We start from the raw sequence: 25,725 nt of genomic DNA on the forward strand, positions 1-25,725 counted from the left end.
TGCACAGGGAGGGAATAATACGAGACCGCTCGGTAATATTTCTAAAGGCTCTGGAGTCAGGAGGGTATCTCCAAGGGGGCCTTCTCACCATCCCTTTCAAGGCAGTGAGCAAAACTCCTGTAATTAACCACTCCCTGTACCCACTGAGTCAATCCCTACTAGATTTTATCACACATGATGGGCTGAGCTCAAGAGGGTATGCACTCAGCCACAGGTGTCCAGTCCATGCCATCATCAGCTGGAATTGGTCCTACTCCACAACAGTGCTGCTTGTGGGATCTCCCAACCTTGCAGGTTTTTCACAGCAGGCTACTGAGCGCTCCATTGCAAATGAGGAGGTACCAACGAATTTAACAGTCTCTAGACAGCTCTGCTGAGCGATTCAACAGGGGACTGAGATACATATACGCTCTTTGCCACAGGCACATGAAAGGTGAGGCTGTGTACTTGCACCTCTATGTGGTCGGATTTAAGCCACGACTTGTACAACCTGCACTCGTTTTTGTCTAGCTTGCTTCATTGCCCAGAGGGCCTCAGAGAACCACAAATTCCTGAACTATTTGTGGTCAGAGAGGGAGCTTTGGAGTGATTGTGCTGATAGCCTTCTCTCCCTTCTCAGTATTCCACTGAAACGAGGGCCTTGACAGGAGTACTAGTCATACTGCCTGGAAAATTCCTCCAAATCATTCAGGAATACCTCAGACTCCATCTGCATCCAACTTTACTGGTCCCCCAGCCCTGTGGGTGGGGACAAATCACAGCCAGACCAACCCACAACAGAAAGCGATTTGCCCACGTGAAAATAGGGTGATTGCTGCCCACTCTCCAGATCCTTTCAAGTCCCCTATGTGGCAAAAACCAAACCCAGGGTATATAACCTATGGCATATGTCAGGTGCATATTGTACTGATAACTGCTCCATGGTTTTCATGGAAGCCATGAAGTCCAGAACCAAACCAGAGATAGGCCTCAAGAGAGAGAGGTGGTTGGGCAGCAGGATAGTGCAGATAAAATCCCCGTTGTGCCAGACACAAAGTACGAATGTTCACATTGAGTTCCCTGAGGGACTTTCCTCGTGTTGGGAATGACAGGACTTCTGGATGAGAGCAGTGTGCCGCCTTGTCCCTCTGACCTTGACTGGTGCTGCACAAAATACACAGATGGACAAAGCTCGGTAGGGTCAGCCGCCGCCACCTGCTTGCCCTCCTGGGTTTCTGTAACACGCACCAGGTAGACCATCTCAGCCATGATCAGAGCATGGCTGAGAGTTGTTCTTTTGTGGACTCGCCTGGTGTGGGCCAACAGTGTCACCAGGTCAGCATGGGTACTGAAGTCTACTGGGGGTGCAGCTAACGGACAATCAACATCCAGAGTCTGGCTTCCCACTCTTCCTATGACTATGTCGCCTACTCCCCTTTCCATAGCTCTCTTCCCCAAGACCACTGGATCTTCCCTACCTGTTCCCTCTGACCCAGACTTTTGTCTTTTGTTTGGTTTTCTTCACTCCAACGCAACTGCTCAACTCCATCAAAGGAGACAAAAATAATAGTACCCTACTCTGCGGGAGGATACTGTGCCCCGAATGCAAGTGAACAACTGCCCTGTGAAAAGTGCAAAAGGGTCTAACCACCTCGAAGTTCACCCAAACCAGCTCCTTACCCCTCCTTAGCCAAGAACCTTCCCACTTGCACCAGGGGTTGACTCTCACTCAGAACCCAGATGCTGCCCCAAACTCCACTCCACCTTCTATCATTAAGGCTGTCTAGCACAAAAATGTACCAAGGGTTCTTGTTCCTGCCCCATGTCTGAGTGGTTCAGTTTGGTGTCTCCCCCTTTGGGGTTGTCCCCACTGGAGTCAGCCCACAGCTGACTCGCTTTTTAATCGCTTTCAACCCAGTTAGCTGATAATTATGCTCCAAGAGGACCAGGGGTTTGGACTCCCTTCAACACAGCCGCCTCCTGTTGCATTTAAAAAAAATAAAAATTTAAAAAGCAACCTGAAATAAAAACCCAGAGTGGAAAGGAAAGGTTTGCTTCATGGTTTGATCTGGCTTTATAAACAGCCAGGGTTAAAGTCCGTAGAGGAATTAAATTCCACTTTAGCACAGCATACAACTTCCATATACTGCCTATTACACAAGAGTAGATAACAAAAATGGGCGCCGTCTCACCACACATACATTTTCAGTGGAAGAAGAGATTGATTGTGGAGATCCATGGCACTTCAAATAACGCATTTCACAGTATGGTCCTGTTGCAAGAAACCCCCCAACAGGGAAGTCCCACAAAAGATGATACTAAGCAAGAGCTTTGGTTTTCACTCAGTGGGTTTTGTGGCTCCAGTCAGTTGCTTGTTCAAGATAATCGAGAGTCCCTTCAGGTGAGCCCATTTGCCACTTGAAAGGTGCCATCTAGAGGATTCGGGAGCAGTAGAGTTGAAAGACGGCAGTCAAGCCTTTGTGTAGCATTTCATCCTGTTCTTAAAGTAATGTAAAGCCAGTTTGAACCGGACCTGCTCCTGAGTATTGGCCCGGAATCTGCCGTAAGTCTTCTCGACGTCAGCCTCTCGTGTGCCTTTCGCACTGCCGTGTGGCTGGTGACCGATAACAACATGATTGCAGGAGCCGACTCGCAAAATCCCCAGTCCATCCATAAAATATTCTGTAGGGAAGATTGGGGGCGAGAGAAGTCAGTCGACTAGGGTTAGAGGACCTCTGGGCTTCCAGCTCTTGCTGGACTACAACTCCCATCATCCCTGACCATTGGCCATGCTGGCTTCGGCTTACGTGAGTTGGAGTCCAGCAACACCAGTCACAGGCTCCCCATCCCTGCAGTGAATGACTAAGACGACATACTTTTGAACGAGAGACCTCTGTTCATACTGGTTCTCTGCATGTAGGAAGCGCATGGAGCAGGGCCGCAACTCCTAGCCAACCCACACATTAAACAGATGTCTCAAACATGAACTCTACAGCTGAGCAGCTGCCCTCACCTCCATGCAATCTGCTCCCCTGATCACACAGAGGTCTTGGCCACATGAACTTGGCTGTGTGAACTTGATTCTGGATTAGGTGGGCCTTTGGTCTGATCCAGCAGGCTTTTCTTAGGTTCTTACGATGGGCCATGCCAAGAGTAGAGGGCATTGTGCAGGCTACCCCCTTTCAGATGCCTGTGTATTAGGGAGTATGGGTGACCACTGGTATAAGATAACTTAGCAAGCCAGCCTTGTCAAATGCTTTCGAACAGAGGCTCAACGGCCATCTCTTGGGGATGTTTTTGTTGTGGGCTTGATGGCCTGCATGCCCCCCCTCCAACTCTATGATTCTATGAAAAGGAAGACAGGAAACTCATTTTGTAAAATGATCATTCTGGCCTTGCCCAGAAAATAAGCTTGTCAAAAAGACAGGGTTTCAAACGGGGTGGAGTCTGTAGCTTGGGCAAAAGTCTCATTTTTGGCCCATGGGGCCTTTCCCCTCCAAACCACACCCACCTGCCACAGGGGATCAGTGGCATAGCATGTGTTGCCAGTACCCGGGTGTGTGTGGGAGGGAGGGAAATGGACGGAGTACCCATGCATGTCCAACTGCCTAATGGCGCCGACGTCACTGCAGCCACAGAGATGAGAAAAGAAAAGTCGATCCGAGGTCACTTCCTGGTTCACATGGAGAAGCCACTTTTAAACCAATACCAACAATGGAAGCGAGCAGCTGTACTGAGGCAGCACCGGGTTGAAATTTTGTGTCCAGGGCAACTGCCCCTCTGCCCCCCCCCCAAACTATGCCACTGTAAGGTGACGTCAGGTTGAGACCTACTCACTTTCCGCTGGTAAAAGGTAAAGAACCACTGGACAGTTAAGTCCAGTCAAAGGCGACTATGGGGTTGTGGCGCTCATCTCACTTCAGTCCGAGGGAGCCAGTGTTTGTCCACAGACAGCTTTCCGGGTCGTGTGGCCAGCATGAATAAACCGCTTCTGGTGCAACGGGACACCGTGACGGAAACCAGAGCACCCAGCATGAATAAACCGCTTCTGGTGCAACGGGACACCGTGACGGAAACCAGAGCACCATTTACCTTCCCACCGCAGCGGTACCTATTTATCTACTTGCACTGGTGTGCTTTCAAACTGCTAGGTTGGCAAGAGCTGGGACAGAGCAATGGGAGCTCACCCTGTCACGGGCGGGGATTTGAACCGGCGACCTGATTGGCAAGCCCAAGAGGCTCAGTGCTTTAGACCACAGCACCACCAGGGACAATGTTAGCACTATAATCTGGAGGTTTATGGAGTGGGTGGGGCATGTGGCCTTACCTGAGTGAGCCACCCTTTGCAGCTTAGGGTCAAACCCAACACGCCTGCTCTCCTCAGTACGAGCGAGGAAGAAGTTGACTACACCGCTGGCGACCACACAGCTGGGAAAGCCTTTCAAGCGGTGGTAAGAGCCATATCGGATGTGCAGACAGCTGCTGTCCTCTCCTTCCTCATAGATGACCTTAAACTTGTAGTCATTGCCACCAACGCTGCCTCCAACCTATAAACCACAAAGGCTCCAATCAGCACTTAACAGATTTCACCATGGTACTGCTGCCATTAAAACACCGAGTCCTTTTCACAGCAGGGTTGAAGAAGCTGCAGATATTGTTGGGCTCCAATTCCCCTATCCCTGACCATTGGCCATGCTGGCTGGGGGTGGAGTCTAGCAATATTTGGAGGGCCAACACTTCCCCATCCCTGGACTAAAACATGCACCCAATTAATTGGACAGCTGGTTACATATTAAAACTGGCAATTATTTCTAAAAGAATCTGGACAGACTACAGATACCAGGATATTCTCACATGGAAATGAGTCTTCAAAGATTATGCTTGCTTGTGACACATGGATGCAACCTCTGAAAACGAAATATGCTTCCGAATGGCCATTTTCATAACCATGTACAAATTTATACAGATTTCGCTGAGCAATTAAATGCATGCAATTAGCTGGCCTGCAATCTTACACATTCTTACCAGACCTACTGAGCACAGTGGGACTTGCTTCTGGGTAAACATGCACAGGATTGTGGTGTAAGATTTCTTTAACTGGGCTACAGATGCAACCTAAAAGCACAGCCTCCTTGAATCTGTTAGAGTAGTGTTTCCCAAACTTGGGTCTCAAGCTCTTTTCAGACTACAATTCCCATCATCCCTGACCACTGGGTCTTGCTAGCTAGGGACGATGGGAGTTGTAGTTCAAAAACATCTGGCGATCCAAGTCTGGAAAACACTGTGTTAAATGGATTCAGGAAGGGACCAAAAAGTTGTTAGGAGCAACCGTTGACCTTTCAGACCCATTCCAGTTGTGTGGCTTGTTCTAGGAATGCAGTAAAAAAAAAAAAATCCCCAGTGGCCAGAGTTGGATTGGGAGGCTAGTGGACGACATGGCAAAATAATACATACCACATCCAAGTTGCTGTTCTCCAACACATCCACTAGTTTCTCGATCTTGGTGTTTGCGGTGAACACGAAATCATCATCCACCCAGAGGTAGTATTTGGTTGTGACCTGAGAGATGGCCAGGTTCCTTCCTGCAAACCAGCCCTGATGCAAGTGAATCAGAAAGGAGCATCAGGCAACAAGAACAGCTATGTCAGTGGTGTGTTTGTGTTAGGGGGCTCTTTCCACAGCAGAATATCTGCCTCCACCCCCTGCATAAAATTCAGCCTGTCGGTTGGGTGCTACACCTGATGTTTCCATGTAAGGCTTTAGGACAGGCTTTCTTGGTGGCCTTCCCAATGTTGCAAGGCTCCAGCTGTTTTGGACTACAATTCTCATCATCCCTGACCATTGGGTCCTGCTAGCTAGAGACCAGGGGTATCGCCTGGCTGTGAGTCACGAAGGCCGCTCCCTGCAAGGCCCTTTCCACCTGGCGTAGCAGACGGGGCCCAGACTCACCAGCTCTACTAAAGAGGCGCATGGTGAGAATGGAGGGACATTGCTATGCCTTACAACAAACCCTAACTATTGGATTCTTTGACCCATCTTTTTGTGCCTGCCAAACAGCCATGTCATGCTTATGATAACATTTTATCGTCTTTTTTAAATGTGCTTTTTATATTTGACTTCACTTAGCAATGTGCTTTTTTTAATGTTTTAAGATTTTTTTTGTTAACTTTGTTTTATGTTAAATATGTCTTCTGTAGTTGATCTCTCCTTTGTAATGTTTTATTTTGAAATCTTTAAGGTAATATTTTAGTTTTCTGTTAATTATGTTGCTTTGACTGTATACTCTATATTTGACTTTCTTCAGATTGATTTATTGATGTTTTAATATTCTGTAAACCACTTTGAGATTTTTCTAAAAAATAAAAAGCGGTATAGAAATGAAATAAATAAATAATAATAATAATCATGATGGGAGTTGTAGTCCAAAAAAACCAGTTCCAACGCAGCTTACAATTAACATCCAAGTATTTCAATAAACAGCATTTTTTTTTAGCAATATAAAAATGTAAGTTTTCATGATTCTACTCACAGGGCAATAGTTGGTGGCAGCTGGCCCTAGAGATAGGTGGATGGGAAAAGTGTGGACAGTTCAGCTCAAATAAGCTCAGGGTCTCTTTCTTTTTTACTCAACGCATACACTCTCTCCTGCTCCATCTCACAGGGCAGTTAGTGGCAAATGGCCCTGTCTAGGGAGGGAAGCAGAGAAAGGTATTCTCCCCCAGCCAGGCATGATCCTCTTTCCATATTGCCTCTCTTCTCCTAAGTGTTCTCAGCTATTTTAGTTGGGACACAGAAGACACCAAAATACAGTGGTTCCTTGGTTCTCAAACGCCTTGGTACTCACACAACTTGGAACCCAAACACTGCAAACCCGGAAGTAAGTGTTCTGGTTTGCGAACTTTTTCGGAAGCCGAATGTGCTCCGTTTTGAGTGTTACGCTTCCAATTTGAGTGCCATGCTTCTGTTTTGATTTGAGCGTCACACTTCTGATTTGAGTGTAACGCTGAGGTTTGTCTGTTTTTGCGGCTCATTTTGTTTCGTTTTTTTGTTTGTTTCGTTTTTCTGACTGCTGATTGATTGATTGATTGATTGATTGTGTGACTGCAGTACATTGTTTATTGCTTTCATTTTATGGATCAATGGTCTCATGAGATATTAAAATTCATATTAAATTGCTGTTTTAGGGGTTGTTTTTAAAAGTCTGGAACAGATTAATCCATTTTGCATTACTTTCTATGGGAAAGTGTGCCTTGGTTTTGGAACAGACTTCTGGAACGGATTAAGTTTGAGAACCAAGATACCACTGTACTGTTCAGAGAATGAGAAGCCCTGGACTCTGGGTGTTAGAAGATGATGGAACAAAAGGGGGCATTGAGAAAAAGAGAATGCAGGAGTCGAGGGCAAGGATGTGGAGAGTTTCACAAGCCCTTAGAGGGCAAACTCGGCCCTCCAGATGTTTTGGGACTACAACTCCCCATCATCCTTAGCTAACAGGAGGGCATCGTCTCTCTTAATAGCTAGGAACTAGGCACAAAGTCTAGAAGTTCAGCATACACCTGGGGTAGGGAACCCCAACGTTATAGCGCTTATTAGAATCACAGAATTGTAGACCTAGAAGAGACCCCTGAGGGTCATCTAGCCCAACCCCCTGAAATTATGAGCCTCATGCTCTAGTGCAGGCATAGGCAAACTCGGCCCTCCAGATGTTTTGAAACTACAATTCCCATCATCCCTGATCGCTGGTCCTGTTAGCTAGGGATGATGGGAGTTGTAGTCCCAAACATCTGGAGGGCCAAGTTTGCCTATGCCTGCTCTAGTGACCAAGCTATCTGGCTTGGTTGTTGGGACTGCAGCTCCCATCAGCCCCAGCCAGCATGGCCAATGGTCAGGGATGATGGGAGTTGTAGTCCAGCAACATCTAGAGGCCCACCTGGTTCTCCACCCCAGGATACATCATGGCCCATCGAGCTTCTCCATGTCACCTGCCACACTGCTGTCAGAAGGGTCCAGGATTGGCTCACTTGACCAGGAGCTGGGAAATCCCTCTCAGCAGCGGAAGAAGCCACATCTGCATGTGTCGGTAGGTACCTTTCCAAAGGGCATAATGTACTGCTCAACGTTGGCTTGTTGAATCATCTCGGGGTGTTCGCTGTCGTCTGCCACAATGACCTTCATATTCGGATAATACTGCCGTATGCTCTCAAGGAGGACCCTCAGCTTGTGGTAGCGCAAGAAAGTCTTGGTTGTGATGGTCACCATATTACTGACGTTGTAATCTGAGGGACAAAGAAAGGGAAGGAAGAGTGAGCCAACACACTCAACAACCCATGTGGATTTGTTTCCCACTGCTGTACTCTAGGAGTCTTGTATTCAGCCTCTCATTCAAGTAGAAACATTTCCTACCACAGATGAGAAGATGCCTCTTCCTTGAAGGTTCTGTTCTTGAACCACTGTTTTCATTCTGGGTGCCTGCTTAGGTCACTTTCTGCAGAGTTGAAATAACATCTCTTCCCTACCACAGAAGTAGCCCATTTGGTGCCCTCCATCAGCCCAGACCCTCCAAGTGTCCCTATTTTCCAAGGTCAGTATGGATTTACAGGAAGCCGTCCTGGTTTCTGATTTGATCCGATCCGATCCTGGAAAGTCCTGCTTTCCCCACCCCTGTTTTCACCACAGAAACGTTGGAGGGCATGGAGTTATGCAACTCCCAAGCCAAGGAGATAAGTTACTACAGAACATTTAGAAGACATCTGAAGGCAGCCCTGTATAGAGAAGTTTTTAAATGCTTAATGTTTTTATATATGTTGGGAGCTGCTCATAATAATAATTACTCTTATGGAATAGAACATGGACTGCAAAAAGACCAAACTTATCCATCCTTAAAGAAATCAGCCCTGAGTGCTCACTGGAAGGGCAGGTCCTGAAGTTGAGGCTCCAGTACTTTCGCCACCTCATGAGAAGAGAAGACTCCCTGGAAAAGACCCTGATGTTGGGAAAGATGGAGGGCACAAGGAGAAGGGGACGACAGAGGATGAGATGGTTGGACAGTGTTCTCAAAGCGACTGGCATGAGTTTGGCCAAACTGCGGGAGGCAGTGGAGGATAGGGGTGCCTGGCATGCTCTGGTCCATGGGGTCACAAAGAGTCGGGCACAACTGAACGACTGAACAACAACAAATTTTCATCGGAGAAATGTTGGAGGGCAAATCAGCCCCAACTAGTGAAGTCAATGGTCAGGGATGATGATAGTTGTAGTCCAACATTTGCAAGGCACCACACTGACTACTCCAGCCCCACCATAAAATGTTTGTGTCTGCACTGAGGTGTTCTATTTGATCTTTCTACAAAGATATAATAAATAATAACAACAACAACAATAAATTATTTAAACTCCGCCCATCTGGCTGGGTTTCCCCAGCCACTCTGGGCGGCTCCCAACAGAATATTAAAACATGATAAAACACCAGACATAAAAACTTCCCTAAACAGGGCTGCCTCCAGGTGTCTTCTAAAAGTCAGATAGTTGTTCATTTCCTTGACATCTGATGGGAGGGCGTTCCACAGGGCAGGCACCCTTTATCAGGCTGTCTGCCTGATTCCCTGTAACCTCATTTCTCACAGTGAGGGAACCACCAGAAGGCCCTTGGAGCTGGACCTCAGTGAATGATGGGGGTGGAGACGCTCCTTCAGGTATACTGGGCTGATACCATTTATGGCAGGCATCCCCAACCTCCGCCCCTCCAGATGTTTTGGACTACAATTCCCATCATCCCTATCCACGTCCTGTTAGCTAGGGATCATGGGAGTTGTAGGCAAAAATATCTGAAGGGCCGCAGGTTGGGGATGCCTGATTTAGGACTTTAAAGGTCAGCACCAACACTTTGAATTGTGCTCAGAAACATACTAGGAGCCAATAGGTCTTTCAGGACCGGTGTTATGTGGTCTCGGTGGCCACTCCCAGTCACCAGTCTAGCTGCAGTATATCTTTAGGACCACTCCAGGCTTACTGTACATCAACTATTTTGTTTTTCTGCTAGTACCCCAAGACCCACCTACAAGGGACATATATTTAGCATTAAGGAACTCTGAGCCTGGGAATTTGTTTTGAGTACAAGAACTGAGCTCCCAGTCCTTCCACAGAGAAATCCATTAAAGGTTGCAACTACCCCTGCTTCCCGTCATTTCAGCAGTATGATTCGAGGCAGTAGGTGGAAGCATTATTTTGTTCTTGCTGTTCTTCAGGATTAGGTGTTGGAAACCTTTGCTGTTTGGCTTAAACTCATCCAGAGATCTACCTTCTGCCCATCTCTGCTTAAGAGAGCCAATAAAGGTGTTACATCATCATGGTTTTGCTATTTGAATCGGCATCAGAGGCTCACCTGATCCTGGGTCAAACAGCTTAGGAAGGCCCGGCTGCCGGATGGTCACAGGAAACCTCACCTGATGAGTCCCCATGGTAAATGTCACTAGAAAGCAATGGATAGGTCGGTTGGTAGTTGTGAGTTTCTTTGCTCCCATAGTTCGGATGGCACTTGGACTATAAACCCCCAATTTATACCGGTAGGAATATGCAAGCCATACTCCAACAGTAGTGGAAGACCACCTACTCTTCTGTTTTAAGTGTATGTTGGCAGACAATGCCCATGTCTTTTAAAATATCAGTCTGGATAGCTCAGTTGGTTAGAGAGTGGTGCTGATAAGGCCAAGGTTGCAGGTTCGATCCTCGTATGGGAGAGCTGCATATTCCTGCATTGCAGGGGGCTGGACTAGATGATCCTCAGGGTCCCTTCCAACTCTACAGTTCTATAATTCTGTGATTCTAAGGTACAAAACCAGCATGTGAGAAGTGAATGCAGGAGAAGGCTGCCTTCTGAAAAAGAAACACTGGCTGTTTATTTTGACCCTTGATGACGGGGCAAGTGAGCAGTTATATTGGGGAGGAGAACTGTTTAATTGGGCCAAAAACAATGGAGTAATTCCTTTAGGGCAGGGGTGGGGAACCTGCATCCCTCCAGGTGATATGGGACTCCCAATTCCCATCAGCTCTAGCCAGCTTGGCCAATACTTTGAGGTGATGGGAACTGCAACCCAGCAGCACCCGAGGTCACAGGTTTCCTATTCATGCTTTTAATAAATTAATAAAAAAAATTATTTATACCCCGCCCTTCCCGGTTCAGAAACCCAGGCTCAGGGCGGCTAACAACAAATTTAAAACACTTAATTGTAATACAACATAAAAGCAGCATAAATTACAGTATAAAAGCATGAATAACAATAAAATTCAAAGTTCAAAAATCAATTGAGGAAATCCATCCAATAAACATTAGATAGTCACCAAGGCTATCTGGCTAAATTAGTCTTACTTGGGCCAGTGAAGAGGCTAGGGGAGAATTAGCTGTGAGGTCCCAGAGCAGGTAATCTTCATAAAAAGTGGAGGGGGGAAGAGAAGGGAAATAAAAGATCAAGCTAAGTTCAAATTAAAGGCCAGGCGGAATAGCTCTGTCTTACAGGCCCAGCAGAAGGAGGTTAAGTCGGGACTTTCTTTTTTAAAGAGTTAAAATAAACTTTATTCATAATTCAAATCTTACAAAAGAATAGATAAAAACAAATACATTATCTTTCCCATTCCCATTGTCCCCCCTCCCCTCCCCTCTCCCCCTCACCAATACATGATTTTATTTACACAATATTTAACTATCTTTTTTAGTTGTGTTGTTGCTTCCATTATCATTATCCTAAATCCTTTCCCCCCCCCTTAATATTTTCCCCTGCTCGATTTATACCAAATCTGCCAGAATATCAATATCTGAACAATATACCCTTAAATAATCTTTCACTCCTTCCCATTCCTTTATTATTTCTTGATTGGAGCAACCTCTAATATTAGCTGTTAATTTTGGCATTTCAACCAATTCGCACATCTTACTTCTCCATTCCAATATTGTTGGGATTTTCTCTCCCATTTTTTTGCAATTAATAACCTCGCCGCTGCTGAGGCGTATAGAAAAACCTTTATATTATTTTTAGGAAATTCATCCGATATAATACCTAATAAAAAAGATTCTGGTTTTTTTTTTAAATAAATGTAATTTAATATATATATTTTAATTCCTTATATATCTCATTCCATAATTTATTTATCTCTTTACATCCCCACCATAAATGATAAAATGTACCCACCTCTTTTTTACATTTGCAACATAAATTAGATTGATTTTTTATATTTTTTTCTGGGGTTATATACCATCGATACAACATCTTAAGCATATTTTCTTTTATTGTTAGAACATGCTGTGAAATGCAAATCTCTCTTAAATAATTTCTCCCACCTATCCAATTCTATTACATGGCCGATATCGCTTGCCCACTTAATCATAACCTCTTTGACCATTTCATCTTTCAGCTCTCAGTCTAGTAATAATTTATATGTCCTGGAGATAACCTTTTTCTTGGGTTGTATTATTTCACTTTGTAACTTGGATATGTTTTGCTCAAATCCCTTATGCTTATCATGTTTAAATCTCTGTACTAATTGGTGGTATTGTAACCAAGTATTACAATTATTTTTTATTTCTTCATAAGTCTTTAATTTAATCTCCCCTTCTACCTCCACTGTTAATTGTTGGTATGTTGGCCATCTTGTTTCTGAATTACTTTTCTTTAATGACATGGCCCCCAGAGGTGATACCCATTTTGGTATTTTCGGCTCCAATAGCCATTTATACTTCATCCAAATTTTATATAGGAATTTCCTTATTGTATGATTAAGAAACTCTTTATGCACTGTTACCTTATCATAGATCAAATATGCCTGCCACTCATATCGGCAGTTCCAACCCTCCAGATCCAGAATATTATTATTTTCTAAATTTATCCAGTCTTTTATCCTCTCTAGGCAGCATTCCTCATAATACAGTCTTAAATCTGGAAGGCCGAAACCGCCACTCCTAATATCGTCTGTCAGCAATTTATATTTGATTCTTGGTTTTTTCCTTTGCCAAATAAAGCTTGATAGGTCCTTTCTCCATTTATCAAAACAAACTGTTTTCCATATTATTGACAACATTTGAAATAAAAACATTAATTTTGGTAATACGTTCATATTTATTGCCAAAATTCTCCCCCACATGGATAATTTCAAATTTTGCCACATTTCTAATTGTTTTTAATTTCTCTCCATACTTTCTCATAATTATCTTCAAACAAATTTATATTATTCATTGTTAAATTGATCCCCAAATATTTCACTTTGCTAACTATTTTTAACCCTGTATCTTGTTCCAATTTCCTTTTAATTATCTCATCTATATTTTTTGTCATTACTTTCGTTTTCTCTCTATTTATTTTAAACCCCGCTACCTTACCGAATTCCTCCATCCTTTCCATCAACATTTTAATACTTTCTACCGGGTCCTCTACCATGACGATCAGATCATCTGCATATGCTCTTAATTTGTACTCTACTCTTCCTAATTTTATTCCTTTGATTTCTTTATCTGTTCTAATTACCTGATTTAATACCACTGATACCATAATAAATAATAAGGGGGATAAGGGGCACCCCTGCCTTGTTCTCTTTTCAATTTTGAAGGAATCTGTCAACCCCCCATTGATTATTATGTTTGCCTTCTGGGACTGATATATTGCCTTTAATCCCATTATCATCTTTATTCCCATATTCATTCTTTCAATTACTTTTTCCAGGAACGTCCAAGATACCTTATCGAACGCTTTCTCAGAGTCCACTAGAACAAAAGCAGCTTGTTTCCCTGGATTCCAATCTAAATATTCTATAGCATTAATTACTAATCTCATATTGCTATTCGATTTTCTTCCTGGTATAAACCCGGTTTGATCTTGAGCTATGATTTCCTTCATTATTCTTTTTATTATTTGTGCTAGGATGTTTGCATATATTTTATAATCATTATTTAGTAGGGATATTGGTCTGTAATTGTTTATTTCTTTTCTGTCCTTATCTTGTTTGGGAATTACAGTAATGTAGGCCAGTTTCCACAATTCTGGGATATTTCCTTCCTCCATTATTTTATTTATTAATGCTTTTAATGGAATTGCCACCACCTCTTTCATCTTTTTATAATGTAAGGCAGTGAGCCAATCTGGACCCAGTGATTTACCAAGTTTTATTTTTGATATTGCATCACATATTTCCTGAATTGTGACCGGAGCATTTAGATATTCTTTTTTCTCATTATCAATCTTAGGTATATGTTTCCCTTGGAGATAATTTATAATTTCTTTTTCTGACTCTTCCCCTTTTTTATACAAATTTTTATAATATATCCTGAAAATTCTATTTATTTCATCTGGATTAATTATTATTTTCCCACCTTCTTTTATTTGATCTATCAAACTCTCCTTTTGTTTCCTTTTCAACTGCCATGCTAACATTCTACTGGGTTTATTTGCAAATTCAAATTATCTCTGTCTTAACCATTTAATTTAATTTTGTATTGCCTCATTTATCATAAATGAATATCCTGCTTGAAACAATTTAATTTTTTCTACTATTTCCCCATTTTTAGAATCCTTTGCTAACAATTTTTCATTGATCGCCAATTCTTCTTTTATTGTTTCTAGATTCTTTTCATACAATCTCTTTTTCCTTGCCATTTGTTGTATATAATATCCCCTGATGTATGCTTTACTAGCATCCCATCTTGTATTTATATCTATCTTGTGGCTTATTTAACTCAAAAAATTCCTTTGACAATTGCTGTGTTTTTTCCACAATATTTTAATCATTTAATATTTTCTCATTCAATCTCCATCTCCTATTACCACTCTGTTTATTCTCTAACTCCAATGTCACCGGATTATGGTCTGAAATAGTCCTTGGTTGAATATTAGTCTTTTTAACTTTATTTACTAAATTGTTTGAAATCCAAAATGCATCTATCCTTCCTGACGATTTTTTAACCTCTGAGAAATGTGTGAATTGTTTTTCTATTGGATTTTTGTGTCTCCAAATGTCTATCAAATTTAACATATCTGCCATTTGAAAGGAGGTGTTTGGCAATCTTCCGTTTTTATTTTTTGTATCTCTTTTTTGTTCTGTCCCATTCTAATGAGGGGACTTCATTAAGATCACTCATTATTATTTCTTCATCCATATATTCTAACAATCTTTCTTCCACTTGTTTATTAAAAAATTGTTTTATTTCCATTGGGTGCGTATAATCCTACTACCACTATCAGTTGTTTTCCCTTTGATACTTATTTATTAATCTCTTATTTATTAATATCCTTCTACGTCTCCTGGCCACAATGTCTCCTGGTCTTGTAATTCTAGACTTACAGAATTCTTTTCTTCCTTCGGGCAGTTAATATTTCTAGTATTAAAGTTACAGGTAAGTAGCCGTGTTGGTCTGCCATAGTCAAAACAAAATAAAATTTAAAAAATCCTTCCAGTAGCACCTTAGAGACCAACTAAGTTTGTTCTTGGTATGAGCTTGGTATGAGAAAGCTCATACCAAGAACAAACTCTAAGGTGCTACTGGAAGGAATTTATTTTATTTTATTTTGTTCTAGTATTAAACTTAATTTCCCTTGTCCACATTAGCTGTGACTCTATGCAAGGGACCAGTTGCCTCCTTGTTTCATCCTTAAATACCCTCACTGGGCGGAGAGAGTGGGACCACCATAGAATATCCTTTATCTCCATGAGTCGAGATGGGAGTGCTTATTGTTTCTTGGTGTTAACTATTTTGGTGAGAATTTCATTCAGTCTTTGGAGAACCAGAACCATAGTTTCTGCAGACAGCATGCAGATCTCTTGTTAGGGGTGCATATCAGGGATCGGCTGAAAGCAGGCTTCTCTAATGTCTTGTTCTAGAGCAGGGGTAGGCAACCTAAGGCCCGTGGGCCAGATGTGGCCCAATCGCCTTCTCAATCCGGCCCACGGATGGTCCAGGAATCACCCTGTTTTTACATGAGTAGAATGTGTCCTTTTATTTAAAATGCACCTCTGGGTTATTTGTGGGGCATAGGAATTCGTTCATTCTCCCCCCCAAAAAATAGTCCAGCCCACCACATGGTCTGAGGGATGGTGGACCGGCCCACAGCTGAAAAAGGTTGCTGGCCCCTGTTCTAGAGACATGGGTGGGTCAGCGTTAGGAGCGTTAGGAGTGGGAGGAACCCCTCCTGCTCCTGCTCTTGTCCTCTTGAACGGATTAACTTTCTCTGGGAGGAGGGGGGGGTTGGGTAGTTGCCATCCTCCTTAAGGGGGGTGGGGTTCCCCTAGCATTGTTACCGGTACTCAGTGTTTGTTTTGTTTGCTTTGTTTCCTCAATTTGCTCTGTTTTTGAGCTGAGAAAGACTGTGTTGGCTTTTCAATGATTCTTTGTTTTAGAAGAATTATGAGTGCCAATTACGCAATTCTTTTCTCTTTGTACCTCCTTTTCTCCTTCTGGCAGGCATTCCGGTAATTAGCAGTGTTCTATTGGTTGAGCCATAAAACAAACCTAAAACAATAATGTTGTTCTCATCATGTGGTACTTTATCTTTTGGCAACCATATGCCACCAAGGTTACAAGGCAACCATTAACCTCGCATTATTATTGGAAGCTTCCTTATACTTATAAGGGACATGTGGTGCTGTGGTTTAAACCACAGCCTCATGGGCTTGCCGATCAGAAGGTCGGTGGTTCAAATCCCCGCGACGGGGCGAGCTCCCATTGCTCTGTCCCAGCTCCTGCCAACCTAGCACTTCGAAAGCACACCAGTGCAAGTAGATAAATAGGTAGCACTGCGATGGGAAGGTAAACAGCGTTTCCATGTGATCTGGCTTCCGTCCCAGTATTCCGTTGCACCAGAAGTGGTTTAGTTCTGCTGGCCACATGACCCGGAAAGCTGTCTGTGGACAAATGCCAGTTCCCTCGGCTTGAAAGCAAGATGAGCACCGCAACCTCATAGTCGCCTTTGACTGGACTTAAACATCCAGGGGTCCTTTACCTTACCTTTTACCTTTTTACATACATTTGCAAATCTAAGCCTTTTTAAAAATGCCAGGACACACCCAAAGCATGTTCCCCATCACTGAATTATGGTCACACCCAGTCAATCAAAGAATTGTAGAGCTGGAAGGGATCTAGTTCAACCCCCTGCAATGCAGGAATCTATCTTTTTTCTGCTTTCAGTGCTATTCAGAGGGTGCCTATTTTAATCAAGCATCTCAAATGTCATTTCTGACTGGGCAGCAATATTATTCCATGAAACCTTTTCAACCCCCCCCCCCCGCCCCCAGGTCTTAAAAACGAGGAGGACACGCCATTTTTCCAAATCGCAAAGCATTTTATCAAGAAATAAAGCAAGATCTAAAAAGATAATAATTCGCTGCCTCCTTGCGGCATTTGATCAAAAGGGGAAATGGCCAGAAAGCTGCTCAAGCGTCTTGCAATAATTGTAACACGGGTTTCAGGCTGGTGAAGTCAAGGGGCAATCAATGCTTGTCCCGCGGAAGCAATCCAACTCACCCAGATCCACCACATCGAGTAGATACTCTGTGCTCGTGTACGTGATGTGTTCCAGGATGTAATTCAGTAGCTTCACATGGGGAGTAGAGATGTTCAGCTTCTTTTCCCCTCGCCCACCTACCACGTCTTGGGATACATCAGCCAGGGTGTTGAGAGTACCAAATGAAGCTTGTAGGATCACCTAGAGATTTTGGGTCCCCCCCCCAAAAAGGGCAAAAAAGTATTTGGAGCAAATAAAACCCCTCCATTTTCATCTAAATCAGGTGATACACAAATGGACATCATCAGGAAATGGGAGTAAACAGAAGGTCAGAAATCATGGGGGTGTCCAGTTCTGGGTACCACAATTTAAGAAGGATGCTGACAAGCTGGAATGTGTGCAGAGGGGGGCGATCGGGAAGATCAAGGGTCCGGAAACCAAGCCTTATGAGGAACGGCTGAAGGGACTGGGTAGGTTTAGCCTGGAAAAGAGGAGACTGAGAGGAGATATGATAACCATCTTCTAAGATCTTAAGGGCTGTCACATGGAGGATGGAGCAAGGCCTGCTCTGGAGGGCAGAACTCCAATAGCTTCAAGTTACAAGGAAGGAGGTTCTAACACAACATCAGAAGACATTTCTGACAGCAAGCTGTTCAACAGTAGGACAGACTCCCTTGGGAAGTTGTGGACTTATTCCTTGGAGGTTTGTAAGCAGAGTTTGGATCCTCATGAGAAGAGAAGACTCCCTGGAAAAGACCCTGATGTTGGGAAAGATTGAGGGCACAAGGAGAAGAGGACGACAGAGGACGAGATGGCTGGACAGTGTTCTCGAAGCTACTAACATGAGTTTGACCAAACTGCGGGAGGCAGTAGAAGGCAGGAGTACCTGGTGTGCTCTGGTCCATGGGGTCACAAAGAGTCGGACACAACTAAACAACAACAACATGTCATGGATGATCTAGTTGAGATTCCTGACTTGCAGAATATGGATTATTATTTTGATTTGAATGTAACTGGATTAAATTAGATTTTGGAAGCAGAATTAAAACAAATGATCAAACCTGTAATTCTAGCACGTGGGGGGGGGCAGTACCAAAATTATACAATTGGAAAGTTGATTAATTGATGTTTGATATTTGATTTGGTATTGTGATTTGATATGGATATAATGAGGCTTATTTGGATGCTTGTAATTGAAAACTAATAAAATTTATTATTAAAAAAGATTCCTGAATTGTGGGGGGTTGGACTAGATGACCCTTGGGGGTCCCTTCCAACTCCATGATTCTATGAGAGCTCTGTGAGTAAGCTTTGTGAGCTGGGTGTTCACCAGCGGTGGTGCGTTTCCATGTGGAGGCATTTTTATTTTGTGCCACCTATTTTGTCCTAAGGAAGCCCCATTTCTAAAATGTGAAAAGGAACTACTTGAGAAATATTCCCCCTCTCTCTTTTTTAAAGCAGTGGAATAAAGAATATGTTCTTTCTGGGGCAACAAAATGTTTTAGATGGGTCATGGATGCCTGCTTCTCTCAGGGAAACTGAAACAACATTCAAGACCCACCCAGGTTTCAGAGCCTAGGAAACAGGACTACTAGTCTTGTATGTCCCATGCTTGTCACCAGACACCATCTCAACCATGCTATCCATTCCATTGTTATGCATTGACTCTTTCAGATGCATTGTCTGATAATTCAGAAAGTGGGAGCATATAATGAAAAACATAACGAAAACACAAAGTTACCTGGAGGTTTTCTGTACTTGCTCCATGGAAACCAAGCCCTTCAAGAACAAAAGCAAGCACAGGTCTGACATTAATACTTTTCCAATTTTCTGTTCCCCACACCCATGCAAGTCCAGCAAAGCTTGATTTACAGGCCACTGTGTCCAAAGGTTTGAAAGGAAACAAAACATTTCGGTTCGTAAACACAAGCATTTCTGTGACCTTTGAACTGCTCATCTAATTTTTCACTCTCTTGCCTCAGTTTGCCAAACACAGGCTCCTTAGTTGCCAAGAGGACCTAAAACCGGACACCAAACAGAGGGCTTTGTATGATATGTTTATTCAATATTAAGGAACACAGACACACATGGTATGGGTGCCCTGTCTATGGTCTCCTTGATACCAAGTTGTCAGGGAACTGTCACCTGGCCCGCTGAGGGGAACGGAGGGTCCCTTACGGGGAAAACCGCCACACCTCCAGTAGGGAGGAGAAGGAAGGAACCAGCCAGGCGGGGAGAGGGCTTAGGGATGCCACTGAGAACCCCAGTGCCTCTTCTAGCCAGAAGCCACAAGCAGGGAGCTTGGCCGGGAGAGGGCTTGGGGATGTTGCTGAGACCCTGCACTCACCTCGCCCAGCAGGTCAGGAGGGAGGCACGCCATTTCCAGCACCTCAGTTGCACAGAGGGGTGAAATGCAAGGAAGGTAGGAGACTTGGGGTGCCGAAGTTATTATGCTGGGGGAGAAGCCGGAAGGGGCCACTCCCGGATTCTGCCAGCGACTGAGACAGACATGCCTTTTGTAGCTCTGCACTGTAAATAGTTTGCACAATAAAACTGCAAAAGAGTGTTTGGGTTCCTGCTCCGTTACTTGTGAAGCACCTTCACGCGAACCTTACACAAGTGAAATGTCAACTAGTCAACTTAGAACTTCTGCAGTACAGAACCAGCTAAAGCCTTAGGTCAGGGGTTGACAAACTACAGCCCGCAGGCTGAATCCGGCCCAATTGCCCTCAGGATCTAGCCCGCGGGCATTCTGTGGATCGGGAAATCTGTTTGTCCCCCCCCCCCGGTTGTGCCATTCCCCCCCCCCCCAGCGCCATTTCCTCCTCCTCTCCCTTTCACACACCGCGGCGCCTCCTCCCGGCTTTTCCCCACCCTGAGTAGTGGAGGAAGGGAACTGGGCTGAGCTGGCTGAGTGCCATTTTGGGCAGCGCCTCTCCGGAGCCAGCCAGCCCTTTTGGGCCACTGGTCCCTCCAGTGCCACCACCAGCCTCTGCCGCTCGCAAGGGCAGGCACAGGAGCCATGGTTGGCAGAGCACAGTGCAGCGCCTCTCCCAACCGTGGCTCCTGTGCCTGCCCTTGCGAGTGGCAGAGGCTGTCGGAGGTGGCAGAGGGGCGAGCAGCCCAATGGCAGCAGCATAGGTAGGCAGGGGGAGGGGAGGAGAGGAAAGATGCTGGGGGAGAGAGAGGGAGAGAGAGAAGCCTCCTCCGCCCCGCACGCAGTCTGGCCCACCACAAGGTCTGGGGGACGGTGAACCGGCCCCCTCCCCCAAAAACTTTGCTGACCCCTGCCTTAGGTCAATAACCTTCCTTAACTGTTTAATGTTTCCAAATGTCATTCAGCTACGTCTGTTAACATACCTGGAATTACCATGGTGTGCAAAGGCATCACCTCAGCTCCTTGAATTGGATAGCTTAAAGGAGTGTTTGGCTGAGCAATAAGGACATCTTTTGTCTTGAAGCGATACCTAGGTAAAACCAAAGAGACAGGACTCGAGTCTTCAGAAGCCATGTTGCGAGTGGGGGAATCACAGGTAAGAAAATGGTCTGTTTAAAAAATAAAATAAAAAATATCCCCCCTGCCCGAAATACACACTTTGAGCAGAGCAACTGGCCCTGGTTTCTCTGGGATAATTAACATACAGGCTTGAACAGTGTCAAAATACAGCAACTCGGTCCAACTATAGATCATAATGAAAGGTTGCGTAGAAATTGACAACTTAAAACACAGCCAGGCCTTTCTTTTTCTCAAGTAGGATTGAAGGTGATTTGTGGAAAAAATGCATCTGTACACAGTATTTCACAAGGCAAGGCAGGTTACACATTAACTATGGTTAGCGACATAAAATATGATGTTTTGCAGGCATACTGTTTCAAGAAATTACTTTCAGGTTAGTTTATACACAGGTGGTGCCTTGGTCTAAACCACTGTGCCTCTTTGGGCTTGCCAATCAGGTGGTCGGCGTTTCGAATCCCCGAGACAGGGTGAGCTCCCGTTGCTCTGTCCCAGCTCCTGCCAACCTAGCAGTTCAAAAGCATGGCTGTGCAGGTAGATAAATAAGTACTGCTGCGAAGGGAAGGTAAATGGCCTTTTCCATGCACTCTGGTTTCCGTCACGATGTCCCGTTGCGCCAGAAGCAGTTTAGTCATGCTGGCCACATGGCCCGGAAAGCTGTCTGTGGAGAAACGCCGGCTCCTTCAGCTAAAAGCGAGATGAGTGCCATAACCCCATACAGTGGTACCTCGGGTTAAGAACTTAATTCGTTCTGGAGGTCTGTTCTTAACCTGAGGTACCAATTTAGCTAATGGGGCCTCCCGCTGCCGCGAGATTTCTGTTCTCATCCTGAGGTAAAGTTCTTAACCCGAGGTACTATTTCTGGGTTAACAGAGTCTGTAACCTAAAGTGTCTGTAACCCAAGGCACCACTGTAGTCACATTTGACTGGACTTAACTGCCCAGGGGACCTTTACCTTTTTAGCTTTTTTCACTCAGTGCAAAGGAACGTAGGCTGCATCAGGTTGGGACAAGTTCCAATCTATCATAAGCACCAAACAGAACTTGCACATTTCTCATACAGCAGAGAGAAGGAAAGATGTAGATACATTCTGGCAAACACACAAAAGTGTGGAGTCAAAAGAAGTCAAACTAGATTGCAACATCTAGTGGTTAAATACCGTATTATCCTTCCCCCATCCCTTCTTCTAGAATGTGTTTCATTATGTCAGGTGCAGGGAGTGATTTGACAATCAATCCCTCTGGGAATTGTAGCTCTGTGAGGGGAACAGGGGTCTCCAGACTACTCTCAGTAGCCTTAATGAACTACAGCTCTCAGAATTGGGGGGTGGGGGGAGGGAGAACCATGGCTGTTTAAAGTGGTATAATTGTGCAAACCCTATTTTCCTGGGACAGTCCTGGATTTACAGAAGCTGTCCCAGTTTCTGATTTGATTCTGGAATTTGATTCTGTTTTTCCTTAGGTAAAGGGACCCCGACCGCTCATCTCGCTTTACTGGCCGAGGGAGCTGGCGTTTGTCTGCAGACAGCTTCTGGGTCACGTGGCCAGCATGACTAAGCCGCTTCTGGCGAACCAGAGCAGCACACGGAAACGCCATTTACCTTCCCGCCGGAGTGTTACCTATTTATCTACTTGCATTGTGTGCTTTCGAACTGCTAGGTTGGCAGGAGCAGGGACCAAGCAACGGGAGCTCACCCTGTTGTGGAGATTCGAACCACCGACCTTCTGATCAGCAAGCCCTAGGCTCTGTGGTTTAACCCACAGCGCCACCTGCGGTTAGGACACCCCTATTTCCTTAAGTCGTCCCTATTTTCATCCCAAAAATGTTGGAAGGTATGGAGTTATGCAACCCTCGAGTCAAGGAGATAAGTAACTAGACAACCTTTAGAAGATATCTGAAGGGAACATACCTGCATAGGGTATGTTCAATTTTGATTAATGTTTAATGTCTTATTATGTTTTTATGTATGTTGGAAGCTGCCCAGAGCGGTTGGAGCAAACCAGTCAGATGGATGGGGAATAGTAAAAGTAAAATAGTAAAAGTAATAGGACTGTCATGTGACAAAGACACGAGAGCAGAAGCAGCAAAGCAGGCTGGGAAGTGCTGGGACTTGCACAATCATTCAGGCCTACTAAAGTTATTCAGGCCTAACTGCTAACTGTGGAGTCACTCTGACATGTAACTCATTCTCCTTATAAGTAGCAGCCATTTTCTCTCTGTGTTCTCAGTAAGATTTCAGGCAGAGTCAGTCTGCCTCAGTTGTGAGCAGAGTCTGTATGTAATCTCAGTCAAACTGTCTGGAACCATGTTGTTTATGAAGAAGTTCACTTTAACTCAGTAAAGCTCTTATTCATTCACGGAAAAACTCTGCATTATTAATTTACGCTGCGTGACAAGGACATCCCTATTTTCATTGGAGGGTATGATGAGTGCTTGATTCCTCACTCTAATGGTGCCGGATCTAGAGGGTGTTAACCAATGCTTGGATGGGCTGCCAGGTACAGAATTCAACCGTGTCAAAATACAGGTCACGTTTCCTGTCCCCTACCAGGAAATTGCTTGGGAGAAAATGGTCCACTGGAAGGGAACAAAAACAGGCAGATGAGTCATGAGCTGAGATGGCAAAGGGGTGTGGCCCCTCCTCCCTTAGCTTTGTGTTTTTTAGCAGAGACAAAAGTCAGCAGCAGCAGCTGTAGCAGTAGAGGTTTAAGATTACAGTTTTACTGTAATGTGAAAAGGTGTGTTTCGGTAAACACAGCAAGCTGAAGAGGGGGTGGGGAGTCAGGACGCGATGTGGGCCAGTAGTTGGAATCCAAGGCTGCAGGAATGGGAGAAACAGGAACACTCCTGGGTGTAACGCTGTAAGCCCCTCCATCGTAGGCTTAGGTTGTATATGTGTGTAAATAAACCATATATACTAAGGACACCCCGGTCTCCGCTGTGCCTCATTTCAAAAGGAAACACAAACCCTGAGTGAGCACCCAGACCCTTGGAAAGCCGCACATATGTGGGGATTGGTGTTTATAAAAAGCATTGTTACATGCCACCTAAATTTCACTTGTCTACCTATAAAGACATTTGGATGGCATATATCAGTTTGTATGTGTAACTTAAGATGGACCTAGAGATGCTAATTGTATTTGTTATTGCAAACCAATGGGTTCTTCCTCTCCCTGTTTCCCCCTTTCACTGCTTTCTCTTTCTTTATAAATTTGCAAAAAAAGTTCATTAATTAAAATAATAATAATGAAAGGGGTGTGTAATTAAGGAGAACTAAGCCAAATCTTCTCCATTATCTCAGTTCCCTCAAGCATGTCTCCTTCCATTCTGTTTCCTTTCCTGCCCCTGCTGGTGCCAACTGGAGAGTTCCCCTATAACCAGGGGTGGGAAACCTAGAGATGTAAAATTTCCATAAATTTTGAAGCCGCGAGAAAAAAAAAAAAACGCTTCACCCCGTTTTTTCCCAGAAAAAAAATGAAATTTTTGGAAAAATTGGGGGGGGGGGAGTTCAGTGTGAAATAGTTTTACAAATTGCATGAAACACAGTGTATATAAAAGTATTATGCTTGCAATAAAACAGGTAACCACCCCCTTTCCCTCAAAAGCAACAAAAAAGCAAGAAACCATCAACATAAAAAATAATCAAATTTGCCCCTTAGCACCAACAGCAAATAAAGTTGAGGTCCACCTGAATATTTAAGCTCCATAGAAAGTCTACCCCTTTGAGTAGTGCTTTTTAAAACAACAACAAAAAACAAGAAGACACAACATATACATGCAGTTTATTCTATCTCATTTTTTGAACTACTGCTATCATTTTCATTTTTTTCTTCCTCGTCATTTTTCTCATGGACTTCTAAAAAATGGCTTTGGAAAAAAATGGGGGGAAACCTGCCCCCCCATTTTTCCGGTTCCCCCTCCCCCCAGGCCTTCCCATCTTTACTTGAGGACAGCCAGGGCAAAGCATAAGGCAAATTTTTTGCATGCCAGGCCCAGAGGTAACCAACATCCAGTTACTGAATAGAATGTTGCACTAAGGCTCAAACTCTGTTTGAAAGGAAAATGAGTGTGTGTTTTTTAAATTGAATTTGTTATTATATATTATAAACCACATGATGTTAAGAGAGCTTTCTAAACAGTTTACAAAAATATACAACAGAACATTAAAACACAGTTAAAAGCAGGTGTTTAAGAGTATTCAAAAGATGATTAAAGTCAGCAGTGGTTAAAAGGAAGTAAATCACATGCAGCTTCTACATGTTCAGATGGGCTGGCCCTAACAGAAATGCTTTGAGCTATTGCTAGAAAGAGTACAGTGAGAGCACCTGCCTTGTGTCAGTCGACAGGGAGCTCCAAAGTGTGGGTGCAGGAAGACCTGGGGGGGGGGGGACGGAAAAATTGGGTGGGGGGGGAGACAGGGTTTTTTCTGTCTTTTTCCAAAGCCATTTTTTTCCAGGGAAAATTGAAAATAATAATAGTGTGTGGAATATTCAAACTATATCAAACCATTTTTTTCAAATTTTCCAAGGGGAAAAAGGCTTTGGGGGAAATGGGGGGAAACCGGGGGGGGGGTTCCCCAATTTTTCCGGTTTTTTCCAGGCCTTCCCATCTCTAGAAACTTGTGGCACTCTGAAATGTTTCTGCACTACAACTCCCATCATCTCTGCTCAACGTTGGTTGGTTGGGGATGGTGGGAATTTGCATCCAAAAGCATGACAAACTAACTTTTAGTACTACTAACTTTTAGAACTGAATGTC

At 44.1% G+C, this 25,725-nt stretch overlaps 1 protein-coding gene across 1 annotated transcript in view; it reads right to left on the reverse strand.

Moving 5' to 3' along the window:
• Positions 1–2,032: 2,032 nt before the first annotated feature.
• B4GALNT2 (beta-1,4-N-acetyl-galactosaminyltransferase 2) overlaps positions 2,033–25,725 on the reverse strand; it is a 29,115-nt gene continuing 5,422 nt past the window's right edge. The window contains exons 3-10 of the mRNA XM_033170708.1: positions 20,814–20,920; positions 19,195–19,232; positions 17,474–17,654; positions 10,358–10,444; positions 8,068–8,255; positions 5,434–5,574; positions 4,307–4,526; positions 2,033–2,661 (exon numbers count right to left, since the gene is read on the reverse strand). Coding sequence (XP_033026599.1) covers positions 2,450–2,661; positions 4,307–4,526; positions 5,434–5,574; positions 8,068–8,255; positions 10,358–10,444; positions 17,474–17,654; positions 19,195–19,232; positions 20,814–20,920 — 1,174 coding nt within the window. The 3' untranslated portion in view covers positions 2,033–2,449. The remainder of the gene's footprint in view (positions 2,662–4,306; positions 4,527–5,433; positions 5,575–8,067; positions 8,256–10,357; positions 10,445–17,473; positions 17,655–19,194; positions 19,233–20,813; positions 20,921–25,725) is intronic.

The sequence above is a fragment of the Lacerta agilis genome, chromosome 14 (assembly GCF_009819535.1).
Source record: "Lacerta agilis isolate rLacAgi1 chromosome 14, rLacAgi1.pri, whole genome shotgun sequence".
Lineage (NCBI taxonomy): Eukaryota > Metazoa > Chordata > Lepidosauria > Squamata > Lacertidae > Lacerta > Lacerta agilis.